The sequence below is a fragment of the Diadema setosum genome, chromosome 8 (assembly GCF_964275005.1).
Source record: "Diadema setosum chromosome 8, eeDiaSeto1, whole genome shotgun sequence".
Taxonomy (NCBI): Eukaryota; Metazoa; Echinodermata; class Echinoidea; order Diadematoida; family Diadematidae; genus Diadema; species Diadema setosum.
This window is the reverse complement of record NC_092692.1, coordinates 30,025,833-30,053,094: the sequence shown is the minus strand read 5'-3', so window position 1 is coordinate 30,053,094 and position 27,262 is coordinate 30,025,833. Positions and strand designations below refer to the sequence as shown.

Below are 27,262 nucleotides of genomic sequence, written 5' to 3'. Positions count from 1 at the left end.
ATTCTCCGGCTGATGCAATTTGCCAGGACATAGAGTTGTTTTCGGGTATTTTAAGATCAAAGGTGTAAAATAATTTGGGTCATAGTACACAACTTTTATTTCTGAAGAGCCCTGTACTCCACGATCGCAAATTCAACCACTCATGAAATCTAAGGATCGTCAGGAAGTCCCCATAGCAAAAAAAAAAAAAAATAGACTCGCTAAATATATGGCATATACAATAGTACATGGAGAACAGAACACATGAATGAGAATGAGAGTCTAAAACAGAGGGGGGGGGGGGGGGAGATAGAGAGAATAGCAGCATCTTCCTCTCACCTAGGAGATGAGTCTGGCTACTGGTATCCAGGTCCTCCAAGACGAGGATGGAGCCGCAGGTGTAAGCGAAGAGACCGGAGTCAGGGTGCCAGACCACGTTGCCCCGCCCGTTGCCGTTGTAGCCCAGCACCCGCTTCAGTCTCAGGCCGGCCTGGTCGGCTGGAGCTATGTACCGCCGCTGGATGCATCACGGAGAAATTGACAAGCAAATACAACTTCATGAGCAACATTCATACCCATGGATACCTACAGCAGGGCTCGACAATAACTATTTTGTCTAGTGGCTCGTTCTGGCCACTAAAATCTTTAAATCTGAATTTTCAGTGGCCACAAAAAAAAAAGACATAAAGTAACAAGAAATAAAAGCAAAAGCAGAATTTAATTTTGAATCGTAGTTGCCCTATTGGACCACCAAAAGATAAATTTGGTGGTCCAACACCAATTTTTAGTGGCCCCGGGCAACCAGGCCACCACTAATGTCAAACTCTACCTATGGTGGATCCTGAATGCAGGCATGTTATGCCTCTGTATTCAGTTCAGTCTCTTGTTTCCTCTTCAAAATAGCTGGATCATGTGCTGGTGTCCGGGTTAATACCTATATTAAATTGGCTCCTCTTTTCCGGCATCAAAGTCTTTTCAAAACTGTGTATACCTGTGCATTAGGAGCATCCCCACAAAGATTGTTCCATACAGTTTATATTTGCACACGGAAAGGGTTTTTGCATCTCAGTGTCATGATCCTAGGAATTAAAAATTTCTTGCTTTGTCCTGTGATCTCTGGACTGAGTTTCGGTTTCTGAATATCTTGAAAGATTTTCCGCTGTCTCAAAACACTCAAAAAGCCAGTACAATTTCTAAAACTCCTCTTGTACACTACCTGCGAATGACAGCATTTTTCCTCCAAAAATACTGTATAACTACGTTCTTACTTGAATTATAACACACACACACACACACACAAACCAACTGGCACTACTGGCACTGAAAGAATTAACAGCCAAGCGTTCAAGTACAGAAGTACCTGTGCAAGTTTAGACGAGTTTGGCCGGGCGACAAAATGGCTGCGGCAGCGGGGTCTGTCGTGGGATGGTCTCTGCTGCTGCTGGCGGGGTCCTGAACCCCTAGTAGCCCCAACAGAGGGGGCCCTGGTTTGGTCTTCCTCTCTTCCGGCCCCGCCTGGACGAGATGCTTCAGGGCTTGGTCTCCGGTGGGTCTGTGTCCGCTGGCTTCGGCCTAGAGTCTCTGGAATCGCATCTGCCTCCTTCATGTGGGAGGAAATGATGTTGTTGATGATGGTGATAACAATAATAACAATAATAATATGAATAACAATATGAATAGTGATGATGATGATGATGATGATGATGATCATAATAATAATAATGATAATAATAATAATAATAATAATAATAATAATAATAATAAAAATAATAATAATACAATAATAACAACAACAAAAACAACAACAACAACAACAATAATAATAATAATAATAATAATAATAATAATAATAATAATAATAATAATAATAATAATAATAATAATAATAATAATAATAATAATAATAATAATAATAATAATAATAATAATAATAATGATAATAATAATAATAATAATAATAATAATAATAATAATAATATAATAATAATAACAACAACAAAAACAACAACAATAATAATAATGATAATAATAATAATAAGAAGAAATTCCTTTGTAATGACTGGAATAGGCATAGTGTAGCTTTGGTTGAGATGGGGATTCATCAAATTCACCATGGATTCAGCAATTTTAACCAAATAAACTTTGAATTCCTCTTAGAATTGTATGCTCTTTGATATTTTTTGTAAGTGGTTTCTAATTATCTCGCAAAAGGTTAAATCTCAATCCATATATCAACCCAAACTATATCATCCCTTTAATATGACTTTGTATTTCTTGGTCTAATCGAATGACCCACATAACCTATCTATTAGATTTTTTTTCAACTTTTTTCCCTACCTCATCAGACAAGCTGGACACTTCACTCCGACTCTCCAACTCTGGACCAATCAGAATCTCTTCTCCTGACTCAGATATTCCTTCTGGCAAAAGACAAGAGCATAGAATAGAGAATATTCAACTTAGAACAGAGATTACACAAAGCAAGTGATTAGAAAACATACAGACAAATAACAAATTCAAATTACATTCATGATTATATATGTTTATGAAAAATGAAATAATTCAACAAGATAGAAATGCATAACAAGATAAAGTTTTTCTTCATGTATTCAACTGGACTTTAATGATTGTAATTAACCTTGCTAGCTACATTTTTGCATAAATATCATCCAACACTGCCCAACAGAATGTTGAAGAAAACACATTCAAACCCAATACTTGTCCTTTGATTTGCTATATCTATTCTGGTGTTGAAGTCATAGTAATTAGCCATGTATTTCAATTGCTTAATCAATGAATTTACAGTCAAACCATACAAATAGCACTCTGTGGTATGGAACCAAGTTGTTTCAATTTTCGCATGGTAAAATAAAGACAATGCATGCTTGCACTGAAGTGGCTGTGAAACTAGCCCATCAAAGTATGGCATAATAAAATGTCTTTGTCTAAAATCTGGAGTGCACATGACAATTGCAGGAGTCTGTGAAGCTTGGTTCTCTCACCGTCCTTGTGTCGTAAGCTGCTGATGTCTGCCAGCTGAGTGGGTGTGGTTGGCTTGGGGACCCGTTGCCGTGGTGACAGGCTGGTGCTCACATCCAAACTGACAGGACGTTTTGGGGAAGCCCCTTCGAAGCAGTGATATCAAGGGTTTTACAGAGAATTAATTTCATTTAACCCTGACTTGTTTCATATGGTTGCTTTGGAAGAAGTGAGTGCTTGTAAGCAAGCAACCACCTGACAGACTGCTCTAAATTTTCCCTGATAAACTGGGCAACAAGGATAAAGTGCCTTGTCTAGGGGCACAACTGATGCAACCAGGGGACTTGAACCAGGGGCCTCATGATTTATGGTCCTTGGTATTATCCACTGAACTACAACAGTTCCTAAACATGTAATTCAATTTACAAACAAAGAACTTCTGCTTTATCAGTAGATACATGTAGCTCTGTACAAATTCTATAAACAGAAATACAACTCTCAGCTCATTTACCTGAAATGTGGTCATCAAAATATGATTCAGCCTGTCTCAAATTAGTCTACAGTACTCTCTGCTTTATGATGTGATTAGGGTCATTTAATATTGCATATCGTAACTTCACTCCCCGTTGTGTGCTATCAAGGGAAAAAGTGACTATATACATAAATATTCAGACATGCATTCTCCTTGTCAAAGGACAAAATTGATTTCTGCACTCAATTACCTAATAATCTCTAGTTGTTGGTGAAAAACCACTTTTTCCCATAAATAAGAAGAAAAATATAAGCCTATTGAAGACCACAGTTACTGGTGATGTAATGATCTACAAGTATTGAAATTTTCATTACTACATTCATGTGTACACTACAGCAAAATGGTATCTTATAGCATCATATTATACAATGTTATGGGTAATCTAGTCATTATTGAATTTGCTAAACAGATATATTCTTTTAAATTTGAAATAACACATGGGGTGAAATAACAATGAATATAAAACTTACTTGTTGATTTCAGGGCCGATACTACAGATTCACTGAAAAAAAAGCAAGAGGAAAATATCTCACAATTACTATAAGAAATAACAATTGTTACAAGGGTATCTGGCTAACACTTAGCAATATCTTTCTGCAACACTGAACAATTATGACAAGAGTATTTGGCTAAGACTTTGCAATTTCTTTCTGCAACATTGACCAGCAATGTTGTGCAAATCTATGTCATCATTTGTTTGCTGGGCTTGAAGTATCACTTTCTCAATATTGTGTACAATTAAAGTGTTTCGTTTGTTTGTATATTCTTCTATTTAATAATATCTGCTTGATATGACTTTTTTTTTTTTAAGTTGTTTTGTAGAAAGTACAATGACAGCAAGCCACATAGAACAGATACAAGTATCTGAGCAATCCACATGAATTAACAAAAACATCTCTAATGCGCCATCTATATACGATTGCGTCAATACAGACAGAAGTTTTGTTACTTTAAGACTGCAAGAAAAATCTGGATGAAGTCCCACCCACCTGAGGGACGAGGGAACCTGATTGGCTCCAAAGAAATCCCAGATGAAGATGGCATCACCAACGGAGATGAGGTTCATTCCATCGGGGGTGAAGAGAACCTGTTGTATCACGTCAGAGTGACCAATGAAAACCTGCATCATGGAAGAACGTCAAATCAGTTCCGCATCAGTCACAACTCTACTTGAAGTTGAATCTAAGTTTTGTATTCAAATTTATTTCTCTTATTTAAGCACCACAACCAAATACAGTAGAAATCACTGGACAAAACAATATCAAAATTATCCAAATACAATTTGAAACATAGAACCTAGCTACAAAAGTAAATGCAATGAATTATGAGTAAAGATAAAACAAAAGTCTATCATGAAATAAATGACAGAACCAACACTTAATAGGTCCATCTTGAATAACAGTCTGAAATATGACAGAACCAACTCAAACAACCAACAACTTGGTTGAAAGAGATGGGGATAATTGAGGGGAGCACACAGAAGATCCTGTTTGTAAGTGTATATATACGGGGGGGGGGGGGGTTACATGTATCATTTCTTTCAAGGAGCTTGGGGATGGACTGGGCTGGCTGGATTTAATTCTGAGCATGTTTGTAGCTTCTGCAGCTTTTATCCTTTCTAAAGCAGTTTATTCACTTTGCTGAATATTCCAATTAATTACATACCTTTTCAAGGTACTTTCCTTTAAGATCCACTTTGTGATAATTGTGGACATATCTATTTTGTGTCATAACATGAATTGAAACGATGAATAGGAGTTTACATTAAATGAGAAAGCAATAAAAAGTTGAAAAGAAATGTCTTAAGAGATGCACAAAGGCAATTAAGAGAAGGTTGACATGACCTGTACCACTGAACCTGCACAACACAGCCAGCACAACTCTCTAAATGACGATTCCGTTACCTGGAAGTTGAGGTCAAGTCTCATGTGGTAGTCCCACACCTTGATAACCCTGTCTCCTGCTGTGGCCATGTGACGGCAGTCTTGACACACGTCCATACCGGTCAGCCCTGACCTGTGAATGCTTGACACCTGTTGAAGGAAAACATGGCAATATAAAAGCCTGTGTTCTATCACACAGACCCTCTAAATCCTGTATACCCCATATATTTTGTGAGGTCTTTATTTTGAGAATTTTGCGAGTCACATGCTATTTGCAAAGTTTAACAACATGCAAAATATTTACTCTGATCCAGACATGAATGCCCTATGTCAGGTACGAAATGTACTGGAAAAAAACACACTCAGTACATGAACAAGGTGCACCATAATACAGTTTTAATTCTTTATGTGCCACGTTTGCACACCCGACTCAGTCAACAGCATGCCAAGGTTGCATATTCTACTCAAACACACAAACCCGTCCAAACCGATCGATAAATCATCAAATGTCACAGTGCGATTAAAGCATTTCTCGTGATCCTATTCCTGTCACACATAGCTTGCATTTTATGTGGTGATTGACTATCAAGCAGTGTTCCCTACTGGATTTGTGAGTAAATTCTAAGCTTCTGTCTCTGCTTCGTGTGCAAAAGTCACACCTCTAAATAATGCAGCTACCGGTCAATTGAAAGGGGGAAAAAAATCATAGATTTGTCATACAATAAACATACATCAAAGGAAAGCCTGGCATTTTTTCTACAACTTTGCTCATTACATGTCCAGGGTAATACAAATCTACAAAAGTCACATAGATTTGAAAAACAGAATGTTTTCCCAAAGCACGACTACGTTGCAGTCTCAGTATAACGTGGCACACAGGGGGATTACACTGTGGTGCATAAAGAGTTAATAGGCCTAAGTCTTGTCGCGCCAACTGCGTGAATGGATGTGTGCACTTCCCAATTTCTCTGTCAGTGGCTGTACTCCTTGATAACCAATTTAACACTCATGAAATTATCAAGAAGTCCCGATTTGCAACCAAAAAAAAAAAAAAAAAATGACTCGCTAAAGACATGGCAAGTACAACTCCTGGTGATCATACATTTGCAAGTACACAAGTAGTTCACTTTGACTTTGTGTCATACTGTGTTTCAGAACAGGACAAAGTTGTTCCATGAATTTATTCTGAGAAAATAATATTAAGGAATAAAACTCAGAGACATGCAAGAAGTGAATAATTCAAGAAAGATGTTATACTACCGCCTGTGTTAATTAGAGCTCTATATGCCTCCACCATGTCATGTTATTTAGTATTTTTGTGCCTTATGTAGGGCTTTATTTTTAATTGGTTGACCAATCAAGTTCAATCAACACAATCAACACAGCCTGGTCAATACTCCACAAACACTGCCCTTGAGCCCCTTCCTCTTGCCCCCACCCCAACCCACCCCAACCCACCCCACCCCTCCCCACCTTATTGATGAGCCTCCCGCTGCCGGCGTCCAGTCGGAGGAGGTTGTTCTGCGACGTGGCCACCAGGAGCTGCCTGGTTTTGGCCGGAGCAAAGTGGACACGTCTGGCCATGTCCAAGGCAGCTGTCTCCCTGTCTGCTGTGATTGAGGAGATGTCAATCTTCAGCACCTGTAGTGGGAAGCAGTTTGAAAAAAAATGAGTTAAACTCATCATTCAAGCCTTTGAAATGCAATGCAACCTCTTAAAAAGACTGTGCAAACTGAATTTTTTGCAGTGGTTTTATTTTTGCGAACTTGGCAAATCATTTTGAACTGTGAATATACAATACATGCAGAAACAACAACACATGAAAATATCATTTCTAAACTAGAAATGTCGCTTTGGCAACTGGTATGCCTGCGCCATATCACATGGTTCTCCAAATAGGTCTTAAAGGGAAGATAAACCCTAAGAGCAATGTGGATTGAGTGAAAGCAGCAACATTAGTAGAACCCATCAGTGAAAGTTTGACGAAAATCGGACAATCGATGCAAAAGTTATGAATTTTTAAAGTTTTGGTGTTGGAACCGCTGGATGAGGAGACTACTAGAAGTTATGACGTATGAGTGGACAACAATACAAAGAAAATATAAAGAAAATGCTACAAAAATCAATTTTTCATGAAAATTACAAATTCCGTCAACTTGATACTGACATATGTTAAGGGTAGCAATTATTCCCCCTGCTTTCTGGAAGCGGTTAGTCAAGTGTTCTTTCGTAATGCTAGAAAAATGAATTTTTGTTGAATTTCCTTTATATTTTCTTTGTATTGTTGTCCTCTCATACGTCATAACCTCTAGTAGTCTCCTCATCCAGCGGTTCCAACACCAAAGCTTTAAAAATTCATAACTTTTGCATCGATTGTCCGATTTTCTTCAAACTTTCACTGATGTGTTCTACTAATGTTGCTGCTTTCACTCAATCCACATTGCTCTTTGGGTTTATCTTCCCTTTAAGAGTACATCTTGACAATGTGAGACAGTTTCACATAATTGGCAAAAAATTGAAGTGTCATGTTTGTCACAAGTGTGTTGAGTGCTTACTTTCCTCAAATTAGGTTTTATTTGGATGGATGTCGTAATTGCTTAAGAGAGCAAGTATATGGAAATTTGATCATTTTCACATGAAATGAAAGCCAGACCTACTAATACAGATTTATGCTCTAGAATGGAAAACTTTTGTGTATACCATGAATGCTTTAACTCCATGCATAAACATTTTCAAGCTGCTTGTGTAATCCATTGCCCATATAAAAAAACTGCACATAAGATTTGCATATAGCACCTATTCCAAAATTGTTGCTAGATTGAATAACCATGAGAGCTGCATTTTCTCGGGAACTGTGGATGAGATTCTGAATACATCTATGACGCAGTGGATTGCGGACTGAATTCTGCAATGGCTGAAATCTCACCTCGTCCAGAGTCCTCCCATCTGCCACCGTCACCGTGAACTCCGATGGCCCCACGAAGGCCAGCCACCTTCCGTCGGGACTCAGCGAGAGGGCGCTGGGTCCGTAGCCGTCGCCCTTGGCGACCGTGCTACCCAGGATCCGCTTCGTGGCGTAACTGTCATCCGACACGTCGTAGAGCGCCAGAGTCCCCGAGGAGGAGGCGCTGTACAGATGTCTGTCGTCTGGAGAGTACAGGAGTCCTGTGATTTTGCCTTTCGTGTCGCTGTGACGGTAAACAAGCAATTCTCATTACGTTGAAAATATCACAGATGTTACTCATTGCACAAAGGGAGATCTTTGCATGATTAATATTTTGCACCTCAGCACCTAAAATGTATTTTTCATGTTCTTTTACTTTGCTAACTGTTCTTAAATCCTGAAGACTCGTAATTGTGAATAAAGTAGCAATGTTTTAGCTCATTTTTATCTTTGCACTGGTACAGGTAACTCTCATTATTATGAAATCCTAAGGAAGGGCAGTTTTCTTTTGGTACAGTCCAACTTCTCCTATCCAGCCTCCCTTTATCTGGATCTCTCTATTATACGGATGCGATCTCGGCGTGATTTTTCTTTTTCAATTCTAGTAATTACAGGGAAAATACGGATTTCAAATTCAACGAAACTCCTACACAAACTCATATTAAATACATAATTATTCCAAACATAATTAACATATATTTACACCTAATTTTCATCTAAATATCATGCATCCAGACATTTACTACCCCCAAATCACAGCAGTGTACGCTACCTGCGATAGGCTACTTGCAGGCCTATCACAATTGGGGAGGCAGCTGCGTGCATTAAACACTGAGTCTCCCATATCTGGCCAAATTCCTGGATCAGAGAGGTCGGACTGTATATCGAATTCCGTTATGGCCGAATGGTGAAGTATATAAATATCTATATATGATAATCTTAGGACCTGACTTTGCAAGTTACTGCTATGGGCAAACCTCTGCATTTTAATTATGGTTTATAAATTATCACCTCAGGAAGTTAGTGACCATCCCAAACAAAGAAATTGAAAGTACTAATCAGAAATCATCAATCGTATTTATTTCTCAATACAAATGACTTTGTTCATACTAGTTAGAAATTATACTTATATTGGAAACATGGAGAAATACCAAAATATATAAAGAACAAAAATGTACAAATAGAGCAAAAACACTAAATTCTAAAGAGTGTAAAGGATGAAGTTTATCAACAAGGACATACAACACCGGAAATACAGACTTCAAACTATTAGAATACATCAGAATTTAAAAAATAAACAACTTACATGTTCATGATGGAGAAAACACTCAAGAAGAGGAAAATCTATGCAGAAATAAATCTAAAAGAAATGCTCTTCCATGATGTAAAGACACAAGACCCTCTCAACCACACACCCAAAAAAAAAACAACTTACTGCATCTCGGCTACAAGGCTTGTTGAAGAAACACTGAAGATCCGGACGAAGCCGTTATCGAAGCCACATGCAAAGCAGTACAGCGAGGGATGGTATGCCAGCACACATGGCAACTCATTGGGAGCATGGAAGTCATACAACTGGAAAACAGAAGCAGAGAACAGTGAGAAAATTTCACATTTTCTTTCACTGACTGTGGAATAGGGAAACAGATCTTTCAATTAATAATCATAATAATCATAACAAATATCTCTACAATGTCAAGGAATAAGTATAATATGCTTCTGAATGCAGAAATAACAATTTCATTTTGAGACAGAACATCATGACTCACATTTCAGAGGGAGCAACTGACAATATTTTGTTCACAGGCTACACCGAGATGTAAACCATCAATTTCAGTACCATTCAACAAAGGCAAATTTTTCAATTTTGAAGCAGCATTTCCTTTTCTCTATATCCTTTTGTGTGCATGTGTGGAGGGGAAGGGGATGGGCCGAAATATAGGGAGGTCATAAAAACAAATAACACAACTAAGCTTTCAAACTCCAACAGTAAAGGAATCGGAATATATCGAATTAACACATACAACACTTTCAAATATATGTCTATTTCAATAACACACACTTTCAAACATAACCTATTCAATACACTCTATCTAATATATATCTATTTAATACAAGCTTTCAAACTCCACTTACAAAGAAAACGAAATGTATCTTTTTACCACACACTTTCAAATATATATCTACTTGACACACACTTTCCAACATATCTATCAAACACAACCTTTCAAATTCTAACAGTGAAAGGAATCTTAATATACATGTACTCATGTATCTATTTAAAACAAGCTCAGTGGTTGCTGTGATTGTTTTCTTTTTTCTCTTGGATACAAAACACATCGGCCCTTAGGTTACCTGCTGCAGTGTGTCCAGGTCCCATATCCTGATGGTGTGGTCACTGGACGCCGTCGCCATCTGTCGCCGTAGAGGATCCAGCGCCATGGCAACCACATTGGCCACGTGGGACCGCATCAGGGTGGTGTACTTGCGCGTGGAGACGTCCAGCACGCCGACGTTACCCGTGGCCGTCCCGGCGAGCACGCGCAGGCCGTCCGGTGAGACAGACACAGCTGTGACGGGACCTTCATGTTCTGCAAGAGATACAAACAATTGTAATGAAGTGTTTACGGTGTCTACATCACTTTGCTCAAAATACCGATTTCGCTTTTTTTTTTATTACCATTGAGCCTAACTGTGTCTTGTCCTTGTTCATCTCTCAACGAACACTAAGTGAAGCATGTAGAACACTGTTCATCACTCTAACTACTGTAAGGCATGCACTGTCTCAGATAGCACTGCACTCTGGGGCCCTTATTCACAAAGGTGGTACAAGTCCAAACCATGGGCTTAAATAAGTATGAAAAAGGCGTACCTTCCACATACGTGTATCAACATGGGGTTATCATTGGATGTCTGTTGGCATATGTGATCTGTCACACGCAATTACGCTTAAGAAATTTACAAAAATTAATGGACAAAATTTAAACTACCTTTGTGAATATGGGCCACAGTGTCTATTTATGTACATATGAAAGGTGGTAAGTGTGGTTTTTGGTGTAATGCATCATAGAGTCTGGAACAAACTACTGAATGTATCCATAAAGGTAACAGTCAGTATAGTCATAGTCTCAGTGTATGCTTTGGCATATGTTTCTTTTCCACAGTGTATGTTTCAACTACTCAAATATGCATCACATCCGTGTATTTTAACACCTTTCCAATACACACTATGACAACCTTACCTCTGTGTATAGTCAGTGTATGTCTGAGGTGTATTACACCTACCCCCTCATACATATTTTAATTGATCACCTACCTGCTTCCATGAAGACACTGGAGAAATCCAGCGGCCAGAGTCTCAGGAATCCGTCATCGGAACCAGTCACACACAGCGCGCTATTGACACACATGGCATTGATGGCTATACCAGTGCCTACAGACAGGGAGACAGAAAAAATTTTAGATATAATGACTGAACTGTACCTGACTGACATACATTTCTTATTTCATTCAGCTGATAATTTCTCACACACCATGCTACACTGTGGAATAACCACACAGGTTCAAGCTGTAAATGGTACTGACCTTCACTGCGTTTTGCCCACAATTAAATCAAAAGAAGTGAAGAAGTACTTATCAGAAGTACTCTGTTTGATTCAATAAAGCTGAATCCCACTAGAGTTCCTGCATTAAAATATCGCTTGGTTTAATTCGATCCTAAATTTTGGTGGCCTGAAAGAGAAATGTGGAGACCCCAAATAATAGGAAATACAAAGTGAATTTCAGATGGCTGATTGCGCCACCGAATGATAACATTTTTGGAAGATTGGTGACCCAACATCAGTTTTTAGTGGTCCCGGGCAACTCCACCACTGCTAATGTCGAGCCCTGCAACTAGTGCAGCTGAATATGGGCTATCCAGCCGTCTTGTTAGATTGGAAATGAAAACGGACAAACAAACGAACCAGTGCGGAATGTCGCCCTCTCCTTGACATGCTTGCCGACAGGCAGAAGTCTCCTAATGTGCGCCACAGTCACCCGGGCGTAATCGATCTCGAAGATGTGACCGGACCTCGTGCATGCATAGCTTTTCAGAGGAAAGAAGGCGCACAACATAATCCATAACAAAGAAAATACAGCTATCATCACACTAAATTTTGCTTTCTTCTGCGTCTAATCAGTAATCTTGAATCAGTTATTCAGAACACAAGTCATTTGGGAATGGCTACAGCTTGCATATCAATATTCAAGGGCTTACCTGATTCTGTGATGCAGTTGACACAAAAAAGGTCATTGCTGAAAACATGTATCCATTTGTGAACAGATTAGTATAACTATGTTACAGTGATGGCAGTCATTAAGCTATGATCATCTATGATCGATCATCTCGGTCTCTCCTGCAAATATTGTTTTTTATGAATATGAGTCAGAACATCAAATATTCTAAACTGCTGCCATTATAACTCTAAAAGCAACTTTAAATCTACATCACAATATTTGATGCCGGTGAAAAAGTTTCTAACGCACACAGCATGCAAAAACTTTATCCATATCTGTTGTTTGACAAATCACCTTCACTTTTAAGCATCTAACATGGTGCCAATACCCATGCTATATGTCTTACTTTTGAAGAGTCATCCACACAACAAGAGCAAAACTTAAACCCATCATCACTTAGAACTTATATTAGCAGATAATACATATATTGTATTTCACACAGATACAATAGTCTTCGCACCAGGTTCATCAAACTCAATCATCTAAAGGATGTGGCTCTGGGTCTTTGCTTACGCAATCTTGTCCGCCGGCTCCATGCCGGGAGAAGTCGGAACCTCGAAGCTGACGTCGGTGAACTCCGCCACAGAAGTCTGTCCGAGGTTGACCGGTGCTGACCGCAGGGTGCCGTTGCGGACCCGCCACACCCGTACATTGTCCCTCCCACAGGACAGCATTCTTCACACCAAAGTATATGAAACATAGTAATGTGAAGTGTGTGCTCTGGCCTCAAATCAATTCTATAGCCACATCAGCAGAAGTAATACAGGGAAATCTTGTTGTGACAAGGCCACAGTGACTATTGCTTTCATTTCCTGATGGTGAACGTACTAAAAAAGAGACCAGCTACACACAGTACTGGAAAATTGGGACTGCTAGATTCATGTCATTAAATGCAAGCTCGTTATAATGAGGTTTCCTGTATCTACAATGGAGACTCATAAATGTTCAGTGATAAAGAATGTTAATGTTTCCACAAAAAGGAGACAAAGAACTATGTTCTGGCATCTTGCTCAGGTATGCTGATCTTTAAGCAGCTAAATCTGATGGACAGTCATTTCTCAAAGTATGCATTTTCACACTTCATAACTTGTCATTCTTTGCAACTGTAAATTTCGTGTAAGAATTCACTTTACATACGTTTCTGGGAATCTACACCTTACAAGCAATCCTTCTCATGGAAATTCCTCATATTTCATATGAATTACGTCTCTCACTTGTTGTCGACAATTTGCACATTGAATTACTGACATGTTTACACTTTACTTGTAAATTGTTGAATATGAAACAATAAAAACAAACAAAGAAATCTAGCCAATAAGTGTATATTAAGCATAGATATTCATTTACTGTTGAACTCAAAATTAGGATTAGGAAGGTGGTTGGCAATTTTTCTTTCAACTCACTTTGTCTCATCGAATGGAGCCACTCTCATCCGTGTGATGTCCACGTCTGTGTGCGCCTTAGAAACGAGGGGTACCTCACCACGCCTACCAACGCGGGATGTATTCCAAACAACCACCATCTAACAAGAAGAATTTTTAATTGATACATCATACAAATACTACCTCCAAACATTGAACTATGGGGACAGTAGTCAAGAGATCATTATGGTAATGTGTTTGACTATATATGCTATGTGTAGAATCAAATTTGGAAGAACTGATATTTATTCTTCAAATCTTGTTTGAGCCTTTGTTGTGATTCCTTTGTAAACACTGAAAATCTGCAAAAATCTAGTCATCTGTGTTGAAGGATATCCAAGCACCAGAATGTGAATGGTTTAAGCACTCATGATTGAGAGGATAGACAGTTCTGCACTTGTTTAAAATTCACCTAGTCAACAGGGGAGTTGAGTAGTCTCTCGCAAATTATTTCCTTATCTTGTCAAAAAATATCAGATTCATCCTAATAACTACTGTAAGAACAGAGAACAACTGCTACTCTCAAGCCTAGTGGCATCTCACCATGTTTGTAATATCTGGTACCCTTAGATCTCAAATCTGTAAATAGACATCCATGAAGACCGAAGGGGAACATACATGTAATGATGAGCAATATCTCATACAAATCACTGTGTATGGATGAATAAGACAAAACGCGGAATATAGCTTTGCACATCAAAAGAGACTGCACTGCACTTTCATAAAAGTTACCGAAGTCATCAACACAGACGAGGTGGAATTTCTACTAATACAAAGAAATTACTCACATTTTTACCGTGTCCATCTTTCCCCACTCCACACAGCATTGTGGCATTGCGAGAAAAACTAGAACGTAGAATCAAAGAATTTGATAAACAATCACTATAGAATAACTGAGTCCATGCTACAATGTCTGTCATTTTGGAATAATCAATTTTTGCATCAGAAGTTTGTGTTCTGAAAGGTGTGAACTGATGCGTCCTCTTTCAAGAAAAGCACTTTGGAATAATTACAACTTACAAGGCAACAACAGGGCAACATAAACAGATCTGAGCAGTTTAGTTGTTTCCATGGTAACAGCAAGTCAGAACTGTAAATAGCTTTACGAGAAAGGGCCTGAGACATTAAATGCTACCTCTTTTAATAGGTCTTAGAAGCAACAAAACAATAACAAACTATCCTTCTACATGCTGAATGTATATTATCAACTTTGCATGTGTGACTGAAACCAATATCACTAGATTGTTTACACAGATGCTATTCTAAACTTCACTTCCTTATACCTTTTTTTTTAACTTCACTGAAATTGATACAACTTTATTTGCTTAATTTTGTCCTTTTTTGTTTAATACTTGTAGTAATTCCAATTAAACACGGGTGAATTTTTCCCTACAAATCATTCTGCATTTTCCCTGCAGAAGCAGTGCAAAAGTGAGCTACTAATGTTGAACTTCTTTCTTCACCATGATAAAAGGTAAATGCGACTGACCTCAGACAAAACACCGAGTGTGTGTGGGCCTTGATCATGGCCAGACAGTCCCCCGACTGGTAATGCCACACCCTGACCACTGCCTGCTGTCCAGTCTGCCCAGACGCCAACACTGACCCACTGCTGCTGAAGGCCAGGCAGGACACCTGTGTTATCAAATGTGAAAGGAGTCATATCCCAGTACAGTGAGATGAATGGCAGACCAGGGAGCAATTCACATTGGGATCTTTAATCACTGTTAGAGGTATGATTATGACATAGAGAGATCTTCCAACTTGCAGAAATCATGTCATGTAATCAACTTCAAGGAAAAGTAAATGTCACAGAATATCCTAAATATTACACAATACTTCAATACTACACTTCAACTGCACCTTTTTAGGTTACTTTATACTCCGAACAGATTTTGCCCTTAGCTTTACATCACCTGCAAGGAACTAGTGTTATCATTAGATAACTAAAATTGTAATCTGGATCATTAAAGGACAAGTCCACCTTCAAAGACATGTGGATTGAGTGAAGACAACAATAATAGTAGAACACATCAGTGCAAGTTTGGGGAAAATTGGACAATCGATGCAAAAGTTATGAATTTTTAAAATTTTTGTGTTGGAACTGCTGGATGAGGAGACTACTACAGCTTGTAGGTCATATGCATACAACAGTATAAATAAAATATAAAGAAAATTCAGCATATTTTCACTTTTTTCGCATAATAAAAGAGCACTTGACTTGCCTCTTTCTAAAGGCAGGGTGAATAATATTACCCATAACATATGTCAGTAACGAGTCAAGGGAATGTGTACTTTTTTTCAAAAGATGAAATTTTGTGAAATTCTCTTTATATTTTTCTTATATTGTTGTACGCATGTAACATCTAAGTTATTCATACACTGCAGTAGTCTTCTCATCCAGCGGTTACTGCACAAAAACTTCAAAAATTCATAACTTTTGAACGGATAGTCCGATTTTTCTCCAACTTTCAATGACGTGTTCTACTAATATTGCTACATTCTCTCAATCCTTATGTTTATGAAGGTGAACTTATCCTTTAACTAGCAATCTCTTTTGATGCAAGCGTTCAACATAAAAACACACACACACATATCACATGACACACTGATCATCTTAGTTCATGCAAGCAATATTCCTGCCATTTTGATACTTTATCTTCTGCGACTTTTTTTTTTTTTTTTAAACAGAAATGATGTCTTCCCCATAATCCCTTGACTCAATATGATTACCAAAGGTACTCAAAATCTGTGAACTTGCAAACACAATATTGTGAAACATAGTTCCATTCAGGAGCACGATCTACTGTTCTCGCAAGTATCGAAACATGTTCATATAACAATGTCACTAAGTCACACATATACACCAAACAAAAGATTTAATTAGCCACACACACATCAAATATAAGAGTTACTATAAAAAAAAAACAAATAAAAAAAAAAAACCCTCTGCTTTCTTGCTTTTTAGATATTTGAACACCATACCTTGTCGGTGTGACCAATGAAGAATCGCTGCTGACCCCTGATGACATCCATGGCAACGATGACAGCGTGGCATGGGTAGATGACATGGTTGCCATGGTGATCCCAGAGAACATCCCCCGTGGTACATCCTCCAAATCCAACAATCTTCTTCAGGGAGATGATGGGGTCTGGTTGTAGACTCTGTCAGTGATGGATTTGGAATTTTATCAAGGATATTGTAATTTATCAATTTAAAAAAAAAAGAAGAAAGTTGATATACTACAGTGCACTCCCATTATAAAGAACACAGTTACAACGAAATACGGGTAACAACGAAATGAAAATTCAGGCCACAGCATTATTGGCTCTAAATGTATTTTTATCATTTATTTGTTCAGTTATGACAACATTTCAATATAATGAAAGGAAACTGTCGGTCCTATGGACTCCGTTATAATGGGAGTCCACTAGCTGTACAATCAAAACAAATACTTAGGAATCTGCTGCTGTATTTACATAACTGCTCGTGTAGCCAATTAGTCTAATCAGTTTAGTGGCATTATATCATGTAAAAACTAGAAATGTCGCTATGGCGACTGATGCCTCCGCCATAATGCATGATTCTCCCAATAGGCGTATAGTACAATGTCTTCACAATGCGTGATCCATGACAATTTCACATAACTGGCAAAATATTGAAATGACATGTTTGTCAGAAATGTCTTGAACTGGGTTTGCTATAATTTTCTAAGAGTGCAGGTACACATATTTGGGGAATTTTGGGGAAGTTTATGCATTGAGTAATTTCCAAGGTATGAAGAAAGAGTGTGATGATGGTACAAAATAGATTTTTTTTTGTGTTTTTTTTTTTGTTTTTTGTTTTTTGTTTTTTTTTGGGGGGGGGGGGCATTGAAACCTGGCCTTTGACCCTTAACCTTTGACCTTCTGGCTGGAAATTTCCCGGAGAATCTCCATTAGGTAATGCATGTATTAAGTTTTGAAACTAATAATACAAGCATTGCATATACTAGTATATGAGGGAAATAGTAAAATTTTGAGGAGTTGACCGTGACCCATGACCCCTAAATTCCCTAGATAATCCCTGCCAGACAGTACATGCATATGTACCAAATTCCACGAAGATACATTGAACCATTTGCAAGAAAAGTGATATTGCAACATTTTCACCTAACCTTTGACCTTTTGACCTTTGACCTTATGACATGAAACTCTCTCTGGAGAATCTTTACGCAGTAGTACATGTCCACACCAAGTTTCAAGAAAATATCTTTGGGCATTGCATAGATATGGGGGAAATTGCAACATTTGTAGCATTTGACCTTGACCTTTTGACCTTTGACCTCTTGCCAATGTCACTAAAATCTACTCAACTAATTGTCCCATCATACATTATCCTTGGACCAAGTTTGGTGGAAGCTGCTTCATCCAGTTTTGAGTTATCACGTAAACAGATAAATTTTAGGATTTGACCTTGATCTTTGACCTTTGACCTCTGTCCGATTTCACTGAAAAACTAATCAAGTAATTGTCCCATCATACATCATCCTCCAACAAAGTTTGGTGAAATTTGCTACATCCAGTCTTGAGTTATCGCGTAAACGGATACAATTTCATGATTTGACCTTGACCTTTGACCTTTGACCTTTAGTTGATTTCACCCAAAATCTAATCAAATAATTGCCCCATCATACTTCATACTTGGACCAAGTTTGGTAAAATTCCAGTAAATATTACTCAAGTTATCGCGTAAACGAAAGCGGACGGACGGACAACCCGAAAACATAATGCCTCCGGCACCACTTCGTGGCGGAGGCATAAAAATGAGCGCAAAGTTCCTGACCTTACCGGGGAAAAAAAAATCCTGAAAAAATATTCTATGTAATTTTGACAAGATGGGAGACAGCAGATACATTATCTTCAGGTAGTGATTATCTACCATTGGTATTGAACATCAAGGTCAAAATATTTGCCAGACATTGCTTTAACATGCAATCTAATAATTTGGCTGGATGTATACAATCATGGCCAACACAAGGCAAAATTTAAAAAAAAAAAATTCATGGAGGTTTTGTGAAAATAGCTATGAGTAAATTGTCTTCTACAAAACAGTTTTAAAAAAATGAGGAAAAAGAACGCAGCTCAATTGGCCAGAAAATTCATCCACGCAGACAATAGCAAATAATATTGCAAGAATATAGGTGGAATATACAGTAAGATAGTGGAGGTGATGCAACATTTGATATTGATGTTTAAAGGAACTGTACAGTACTGGCTGAGGTGGGGATTCATGTTTTGAACATTCCTAAGTGAGATAATGAAAAGCCTCTCATGAAATATGAAAGAGCATGTAATTTTAAGAAGGATTCAACATTTATTTGTTGAAAATTGGTTTTCAAATGGCTGAGATATCCCAAAAAAAGTGCTAATAATAAAAGGCGACATGCCACAACTTTATTAGGATCTCTTTGTTTCACCTTGTTTTTGGCTATCTCAGCCATTTCAAAACCGATTTCCATCGAATAAACTTTTGATACCCCTTAGAACTGCATGCTCTTTGACATCTCATAGAGTGGTTTCTGAATATCTCGCAAAACGTTAAAAGCTAAATCCTCACCTCGACCAGAACTGTACGCACCCTTTAAGACAAAGACACTGAAGAGGCATTGGCTTTGTAGAACTAAAGTTTCTTGGATCATGACATACCTTGTAGAATTCATCTCGCTGCTGCTGCTTCACTGCTGGTTTTGATACCTTGGTGGAAATTGTCTACGGAGGAAAACAAAGCAAAATTTTGTTTAGCTATATGGTAACACTCCTGCAAACACCTAGCCTTGACTTTAATTGCTCACATTCATAAACAAAATCCAGATTTTGATCATCTTTGCTCTTATATCAGAAAGAAGGAAAAAAAAGTTGTGTAACATGCTGGGGGGGGGTGTGAATTGTTGCTGCTTGAATAACAACAAAATGATGATTGATAATATGGAAACAAAAGTTGCATAATGCGCAAAAAAAAAAAAAAATGTTGCTTACATAACAAAAAAATGTTTAGTAACAGGTGTTGAAAAAAGTGCTGGTACAGAAAACATAAGGTCCATGATTTAATGCAGTATTAAGAATGATGCTGGTGGTATGATGTTAATGTGAGAACTTCAATGCCTACTTTCTTCTCTGATTTCATCTAGCAAGGTGCAAAAAAGAAATCTGAAATAAAAACAAAACTGTGGCACTTATGTATTATATGATATCCAGTGATTTTCAGGAAATATCAAATTATCTTTATTTCTTCATAAATTCTCAGCAGTGATAAGAATCTTCCAAATACAATTCAATCATTCATATTGTGTTGCTTTCTATCTAAATCATGAAACATGACAATTCAGAAATTTAAAAAAAAATGTGTAAAATGTCTGAAAAAAAAGTAAATTGTTGCTGCTTGTATGACAAAAAATAGAAGAGTAGAAATGTGGAATAGCATGCCTAAAAATGCTTTTCATCACTGCTAATATACAAAATGCTTTTTAATATGCCTTCATGAAAGTGCGGGTATAGAAAGCGTACTTGAACACAACATTCAATTCTTTATACAGTATTGACAATGATGTAGATATTATGACCTTTACATGTGATAACTTCAATGCCTTTATCTTTGCTGATTTCATCAAGAAGAGAAATCTGAAATACAGACGCAACTATACAGACACATCTATGTATCATATCTACTGATTGTGAGGAAGCATTAAACCATCTTTATCTATTCGTAACTTCTCAGCAGTGACACAAATCATCCAAATACAATACAGCCATTCAGGTTTTGTTGCTTTCTAACTGAGCCACGAAACATGTCAATTCAGAACTCTGCAATAGATATAAAAAGCCAGTGAAAGAGAATATACGTTGGATACAATTGAATAATGTGAACAGTTCAAAATGATTGCATGGATTATATAATTATGCGCATCATCTGAAGCAGTTTTTGGTACCCTGGGGTATAACAATAATAATGACATGATGATGATGATGATGATGATGATGATGATGATGATGATGATGATGATGATGATGATGATGATGATGATGATGATGGTGAGGATGATAATGATGATGATGATGATTATTATCATCATCATGATTAAAAAAACAACAACAACAACAACTCATGGAACTATAAGAGCTGAATTGATATTGGGATCATCATCTCCGACTGCTAGATTTTGACCTCCGTGATGGCAGTGTGTAAAATAAAATATACATCTTATGAACATGAGATGGCGTCATACAACACGGTAACCATTGGGGTACACGTGGTGCATCATATATTTCACTCAACTGCATTGCGTCACATGCACTCAACGTACCATTCCTGTCGTATCGTCGTGCCTGTGGATGGTGATGTCATCTTCCTGCTGAGCAAACACGTGCACCTCCCCCTGGCTACCCTGGAGAAGGGATACGTCACCATTCACGCCGACTGCAGGCAGCTCTGTGGACACTTTCGGTCTAGATGGACGTTTCTTCTGTGGAGACGGAGTGAGACAGGGGACAAAAGGAGAGACAGAGTGACAGAGTGAGGATGGAGGGAAGGTAGGGGAGAGTAGAGAGAAGGAAGAGAAGAAACATAAAGGAAGAAAGGATGAAGGATGGATGTTATATTGACTGAATATTTGAAGTTGGAGACATTCAAGATAAAGTGCCATGAGAGCCCTTCATAGGCAGATACTGGTCTTATAAAAGAAACTATCATCATCATCATCATCATCGTCATCATCATCATCATCATCATCATCATCATCATCGTCATCATCATCATCACCATCATCACCATCATCATCGTCATCATCATCATCATCATCGTCATCATCATCATCATCATCAAACTGGGAATAAAGAAAACAAGGGAAGCTGGGAGACAGAGAGGGAGAGAGAGAAGGGAAGATAGAAAGAGAAACAGATGGACAAAGTGGGGGCAGGAGAGTCAGGGATAGACAGAAGAAAAGGGAAAGGGTGAAACAGACAGAGAGAGAGAGAGAGGGAGGGAGAAAGGGAAATACACAGAGAAGCAGATAGACAGAGTGGAGTGGGATTGCTATTGTGACATGTGGAGAAGCTCTCTGTTCATACTCAAATGATGATATAAATGGTATCCCGGCGTACCAAATAAAAATCAGCCATTTTGTTGAATTATTTTTTTTAAATAAAAAGGTTGTACCCTGGGTGCCAAAAAGAGGAAATTATTTTGGTGCTGGAGCTAGCGCGCCCTAGCCAGTGCACTGCACTGCACTAAAGCCCACACTAGTGGTATCACAGTGTGCCATGCACACATAGCATAACATGCAGTGGCATGGGAATGACTATGTACATGCACACACAGTGCATGCATTTTTCTCTGGCTGTCCTCTAGTGGCTGTGAGGTGGCGCTACACAACGCGGTAACCCGGGGTACTACGGTACCCCGGGGTAACGCGTGATGCATCAAATGTCACTACAACGCTGATGTTTTGGGACAGTATTGATATGACAAGGTATTGCTGGGTCAAAACTCCTGGGCTTCGGTGCCTTCTGTGATTTAATCCCAAGCTCACTATCACAAAAGCATGTCTATAGAATGAAGTCAAATGGCACAAATCTGTGTAAAAATATGCTTAGATCCTTTGACCAAATGAAAGATGGGACATGTGGAAAATTGAGCACATTGGTCAAGCAAAGTATAGTACTTGGTTACCACACATGGGTACTTGCGTAAACATGCAATCTATCAAATGTTATGCAACACAGTCAACAAGTGACCGGGCCTCAGGAGCTCCATATAATGAGAGTAGCCATCGTCATGTCTTATCTCTGTGGACTGGTCAATCCGATGCAAGACCAAGCTAAGGCCGAGAGTCGTCTTGGGGTCAAAGTGACTAAATATTCATACTAGGACTGCTTCTTTGATGACAGCGGAAAACAAGACTTAGGCAAACCTTTTTGCTCGCCGCCGTCGTCACCGACATATTTGATGTATGGGAGTCTCCCCTGTTAACCTACAGCAACAAAAAGAAAGAAAATACCCTTTGCTCATTTTTTGCACTTTGCAGAGTAACTGCAAACAACTGCATCATTCAAATTCATGAAATTCTTCCGTCGAGATGCTTTCATTGCAACTGATTGGCAAATTGCCCTGCATCGACGTAAATAAAATATATATCCCGCTCGAGTATGTACGCCCATGATTTTTTAAATCATGGCTTCTACTAAAACACTGATCAATTCAGCGCTTATTTACGTCGATGCAGGGCAATTTGTCAATCAGTTGCAACTGCATCATTCATTACATCACATATGGTACTGCCACAGAAAATCATAATTCAACCAGATGAGACAATAGTATCCATTGATAGACAAACAATATCAATTCACGGGTTCTTGAATATTATTTTTTTCTTTCTCTCTCTCTCTCAACGAGAATATGTTCTCTCTCACAGAAATGAAACTCTGACTTCCAACAACTAGCACTTCCAACAGATCTGTTTCGAGAGCAACATCCCCTCCCCCCCCCCCCCCTTTCATGTAGACCTGCTTTCGGGAAAAAAAACACCACTACTCATGCTGACCTGTTTTTGGAACAACCCCTACTACTCACATAGACGTGTTTTTGGCAGGAAAAAAAGAAGAGAACAACCTGCTACTCACATACACTTCTGGCCTACTTTGGCAAAAGGAAGCAAGTGACATACCATCCAAATTTGAGTTATTAATGTTTTCATATTCACATAATGAGCTCTTCTTCCAGGCCAAATTTCATGCAGAAACACTCATCCTACCAAGAGATATGTTAGATAAGACATCATGATAGTCCATTGACGTCAGTGTAAATGACAGACACATTTTGCTCTTTTACGAGAAATGTCACTTTTGTCACTTGCTTCCCTTTGCCAAAGTAGGGCAGACTTGTTCTGGGGAAATACCCCAATATTTACATACTTTCTGTACATAAGTTTGTGTTGTTACCTTTGTGCATATGCTACGCATACTTGTAAGTTTACAGTTTCCATATTTTTGTATTGTGAAATGAGTTTAGATCTTGTTAAGCTGATTTGCTTATAGCCATTCAGTACATACATTTGTTTCGTTTTGTATATTGTCTTTCATTTTGAACTCACATACCCCAAATGGGGTGACTGAGTTAGTACACTCTCAAACTTTCACCTGTTTTTGGGAACAACACCCGCTACTCACATAGACCTGTTTTGGGGACACCCTCTCTGGGCTCATTCGGCCAGGGGCCTGCTTTCCCCTGCCTGGGACATGACCGGAGTTGTTCAGCTGCACAGAGTCGAAGGGGACCTTAGTGCCCGCTGACGGAAACCTGAGCAATGCAATAAAAATTTGTCACTTTATGTCAAATCGTGTCACCCAAGAGATATGGAATCACAATGCCAGAACATGCTTTATGCATACAGAGGTGAATAGAAGTCCACACATATATACAGAGGTTTAGCAAATCTAAATTAAAGTTTTTGATGTTAGATTCCTGGAAGCTCAACTGTATTACATTTGGAGTGTCTTGCCCCCAGACTAGATTTTAAAGATAATTTTTGCAACTATAATGGCATCCGAAGTCCCAAATTATTGCATATGCATAATGAAATTGCTGTGAAATAGAATGCCCTTGAACAGTTCATTACATAATTAACTCATTCATTTTCCATTACCATTACAGAAAGGGCATGGTTCAGAAGACACGCTTAGGCCAAAAAAAAAAAAAATTGTTGCATTGGCGTAACATGAGATTTTCAAATAGGGTCGGTCGGGCGGATTTTTTTTTTTTTTTTTTTTTTTTTTTTTTTGCTACCTGCATTTTACGTGTAAAACTCGTGCTCAGCTCAGTAAACAGTTACAACTGCTGCACCGAATGTGCTGTGTTCATCTATTCTGCAAATCATTTATGAGGCCGATATTACTGGAATTATACCCCTTCACAGAATTTAAAGATGTTAAAATCCCTATCCCGAATGTTTTCACTTCATATTTTACTATTTTGACTTAGATAAGATAGATGCAAATTGACCCATATGTACGATCTTTTCATCGCACACGGCGATCTCTATTACAGTCCCACATATACAGATTCGTGTAAGTTCTCCACACAAGAAACCTACGGCAAAACTGTGCACAATACATCGCAGTCTGAATGCTACGTATACACTGAATAAATCTTGTTAGAGTACGTGTCCGTGTTGGAAACAGATGACGTACTGATCAAGGAAGGCTTATGCGATATTGCGAGGCGCTAGATCTCTCCCTCGTACATCCGATATCCCCAGAGCCGTTTCCACTTCCGGGTTTGTGCGATCGCGATCGCAATCAACAAGATATTTGATATCGATAGCAAAAAAAATAATAAAAAAACATGGGGTCGGCGGAATTTTTAGGGTCGGGCGGGTTACGCCAATGCAACAATTTTTTTTTTTTTGGCCTTACCCTAAGACACATTCATTACTTTCACACAGTTTGTGCAAATGGTTCTAGGTACATTAACTATCACCACACCACGATTACCTGATGTAGTCATACAGGTCCATCCACTTCTCCCCCTTGGGCACTTTAAAGGTCATCTCTCGGGGCAACGGGGCCACACCCTGCGCCAGGAGGCCCGTGTCGCGGGCGTCCTGCAGCGAGATGTCCGGCTCGTACTGCATGTCGCTGGTGAAGACGTTCTTGACGTACATGTTAGCACAGAGGCGGACGCTCTTCAGGTAGCGGTACTTGCAGTTAAGGTACATGGACAAGATGTATTGGAGGTCGAGAAGCAGCAACGTCCACTTGGAGCTCTGTGGGGCGGGGCCCTGGAGATCTGCACAGAGGGAGGAGCTAAGATGCTCACCATGATGCAATACAGCTTTCCTCACACACAGTAAGGGGCCTTTTTCGTATAGCTCTATCTGCTGCTATTACAATCTACGTAGGCTACTATTTCTAATTACTGGAGAAGACTTACAGCTAGTTTCATCAGCACAGAGTAATATGTCCATAAGATGGAAACATTTTAATGGAGACAAATTTGTTCGCAAGTCACACGGAGGGTCACAGTCTCCAGATTTGACCATGATCCAGCTCTAAACAAATTCTGAACTTTTTTCTTTTTTCTTTTTCATATACTTTTATTGCAAAACCAGAAATATTCGTGGCATGAAATTTTCGTGAATTGCCACTGGTATTCAATGCATATAGTGTACACCAGAACTTTCACATGCATTTTAATTTTACAAATCTTGGCTCTCATGAAATTTGCGAAATTAAAATGCATGCGAAAATTTCTGGTTTTACAGTATGTATATAACCTCTTTGGAAATAACCCTGATATGAGAGAGAAGGTCCGGTCAGGCTGGCAAAAGATAGAGAAGTTTAAGATCGCAGAGTCTTTGTAATCTTATGTCATCCGGTCACACTGGCAGTCAAACTTCTCGATCTTTGGATCCAGAAGTTTGGGTTACTAGTGCGCGTGTGCAAGAAAATAGAAAGAGTACGCTGTCGGATGGCTAGTTATTGTGACATTACAATGAACACCGCTGCATCACAATGGCCCCACGCTTCGGAGGCACTGCCCGCGAACAGATGGTGGCCTGATCATGTGACAAACTTTGTGTAGTTTCAGTTTCTAACAATCACACTGGCAAGAGTTCACGAAGTTTAGCAGGGGTGGAGAGATATCGCTGGATGGAGTGGAAAGTTTTGCAAGAAGCTTTGCGGGAAGTTTCACCGGAAGTTTCGCTGGAAGTTTGCATTCACACTGTGGCAAAACTTTGAGATCTTAAAGATCGTGATCATAAACTTCTCGATCTTTGGCCAGTCTGACCACGTCTAGAGAGATAAAATAAACAAACATGTGAACAAACTTAAAGACAAACCTTTCCTGGCTGACTTTGCAGTGAGCCTCTCCACGGAGCCCTTGCCCGCAGGACAGACGAAAGGAAACTGCAGCCAGGTGGAGGTGGACTTGAACTCCTTGAAGAGGTTGGAGAAAGACAGCCGCACCACCAGGCCATCTTGGCTTGCAACGTCGACATGGGTGACAAAATACTGCGAAGAGACAAAAAAGTACGAAAGCATGTATTGCATGTGGCCAGAGAGATTCCTGCATTACATTAAAGTGTCTTGGTAAATGCTAATACACAAATATACCTTGCCTTGAGAGTCTTGATAAAATTATGCGCACAGGTGACTCCAATATAATACTATTCATCAACACAATTAATTATATACACACATGGAGCACAGC

General features: G+C 38.8%; 1 protein-coding gene across 1 annotated transcript in view; it reads right to left on the bottom strand.

Annotated features, from left to right (window-relative positions):
• Positions 1–27,262, bottom strand: part of LOC140231628 (WD repeat-containing protein 90-like) — a 50,936-nt gene that overhangs the window by 20,238 nt on the left and 3,436 nt on the right. Inside the window, exons 4-27 of the mRNA XM_072311779.1 lie at positions 26,892–27,063; positions 25,543–25,837; positions 24,209–24,349; positions 22,965–23,016; positions 21,360–21,518; positions 19,705–19,767; positions 17,002–17,181; positions 15,506–15,651; positions 14,805–14,862; positions 13,999–14,117; positions 13,109–13,270; positions 12,283–12,404; positions 11,634–11,750; positions 10,673–10,908; positions 9,753–9,892; positions 8,300–8,561; positions 6,847–7,014; positions 5,395–5,523; positions 4,480–4,610; positions 3,961–3,992; positions 2,982–3,104; positions 2,317–2,399; positions 1,340–1,579; positions 319–496 (exon numbers count right to left, since the gene is read on the bottom strand). Of these exons, the coding sequence (XP_072167880.1) occupies positions 319–496; positions 1,340–1,579; positions 2,317–2,399; positions 2,982–3,104; positions 3,961–3,992; positions 4,480–4,610; positions 5,395–5,523; positions 6,847–7,014; positions 8,300–8,561; positions 9,753–9,892; positions 10,673–10,908; positions 11,634–11,750; positions 12,283–12,404; positions 13,109–13,270; positions 13,999–14,117; positions 14,805–14,862; positions 15,506–15,651; positions 17,002–17,181; positions 19,705–19,767; positions 21,360–21,518; positions 22,965–23,016; positions 24,209–24,349; positions 25,543–25,837; positions 26,892–27,063 (3,508 nt within the window). The remainder of the gene's footprint in view (positions 1–318; positions 497–1,339; positions 1,580–2,316; positions 2,400–2,981; positions 3,105–3,960; positions 3,993–4,479; positions 4,611–5,394; positions 5,524–6,846; positions 7,015–8,299; positions 8,562–9,752; positions 9,893–10,672; positions 10,909–11,633; positions 11,751–12,282; positions 12,405–13,108; positions 13,271–13,998; positions 14,118–14,804; positions 14,863–15,505; positions 15,652–17,001; positions 17,182–19,704; positions 19,768–21,359; positions 21,519–22,964; positions 23,017–24,208; positions 24,350–25,542; positions 25,838–26,891; positions 27,064–27,262) is intronic.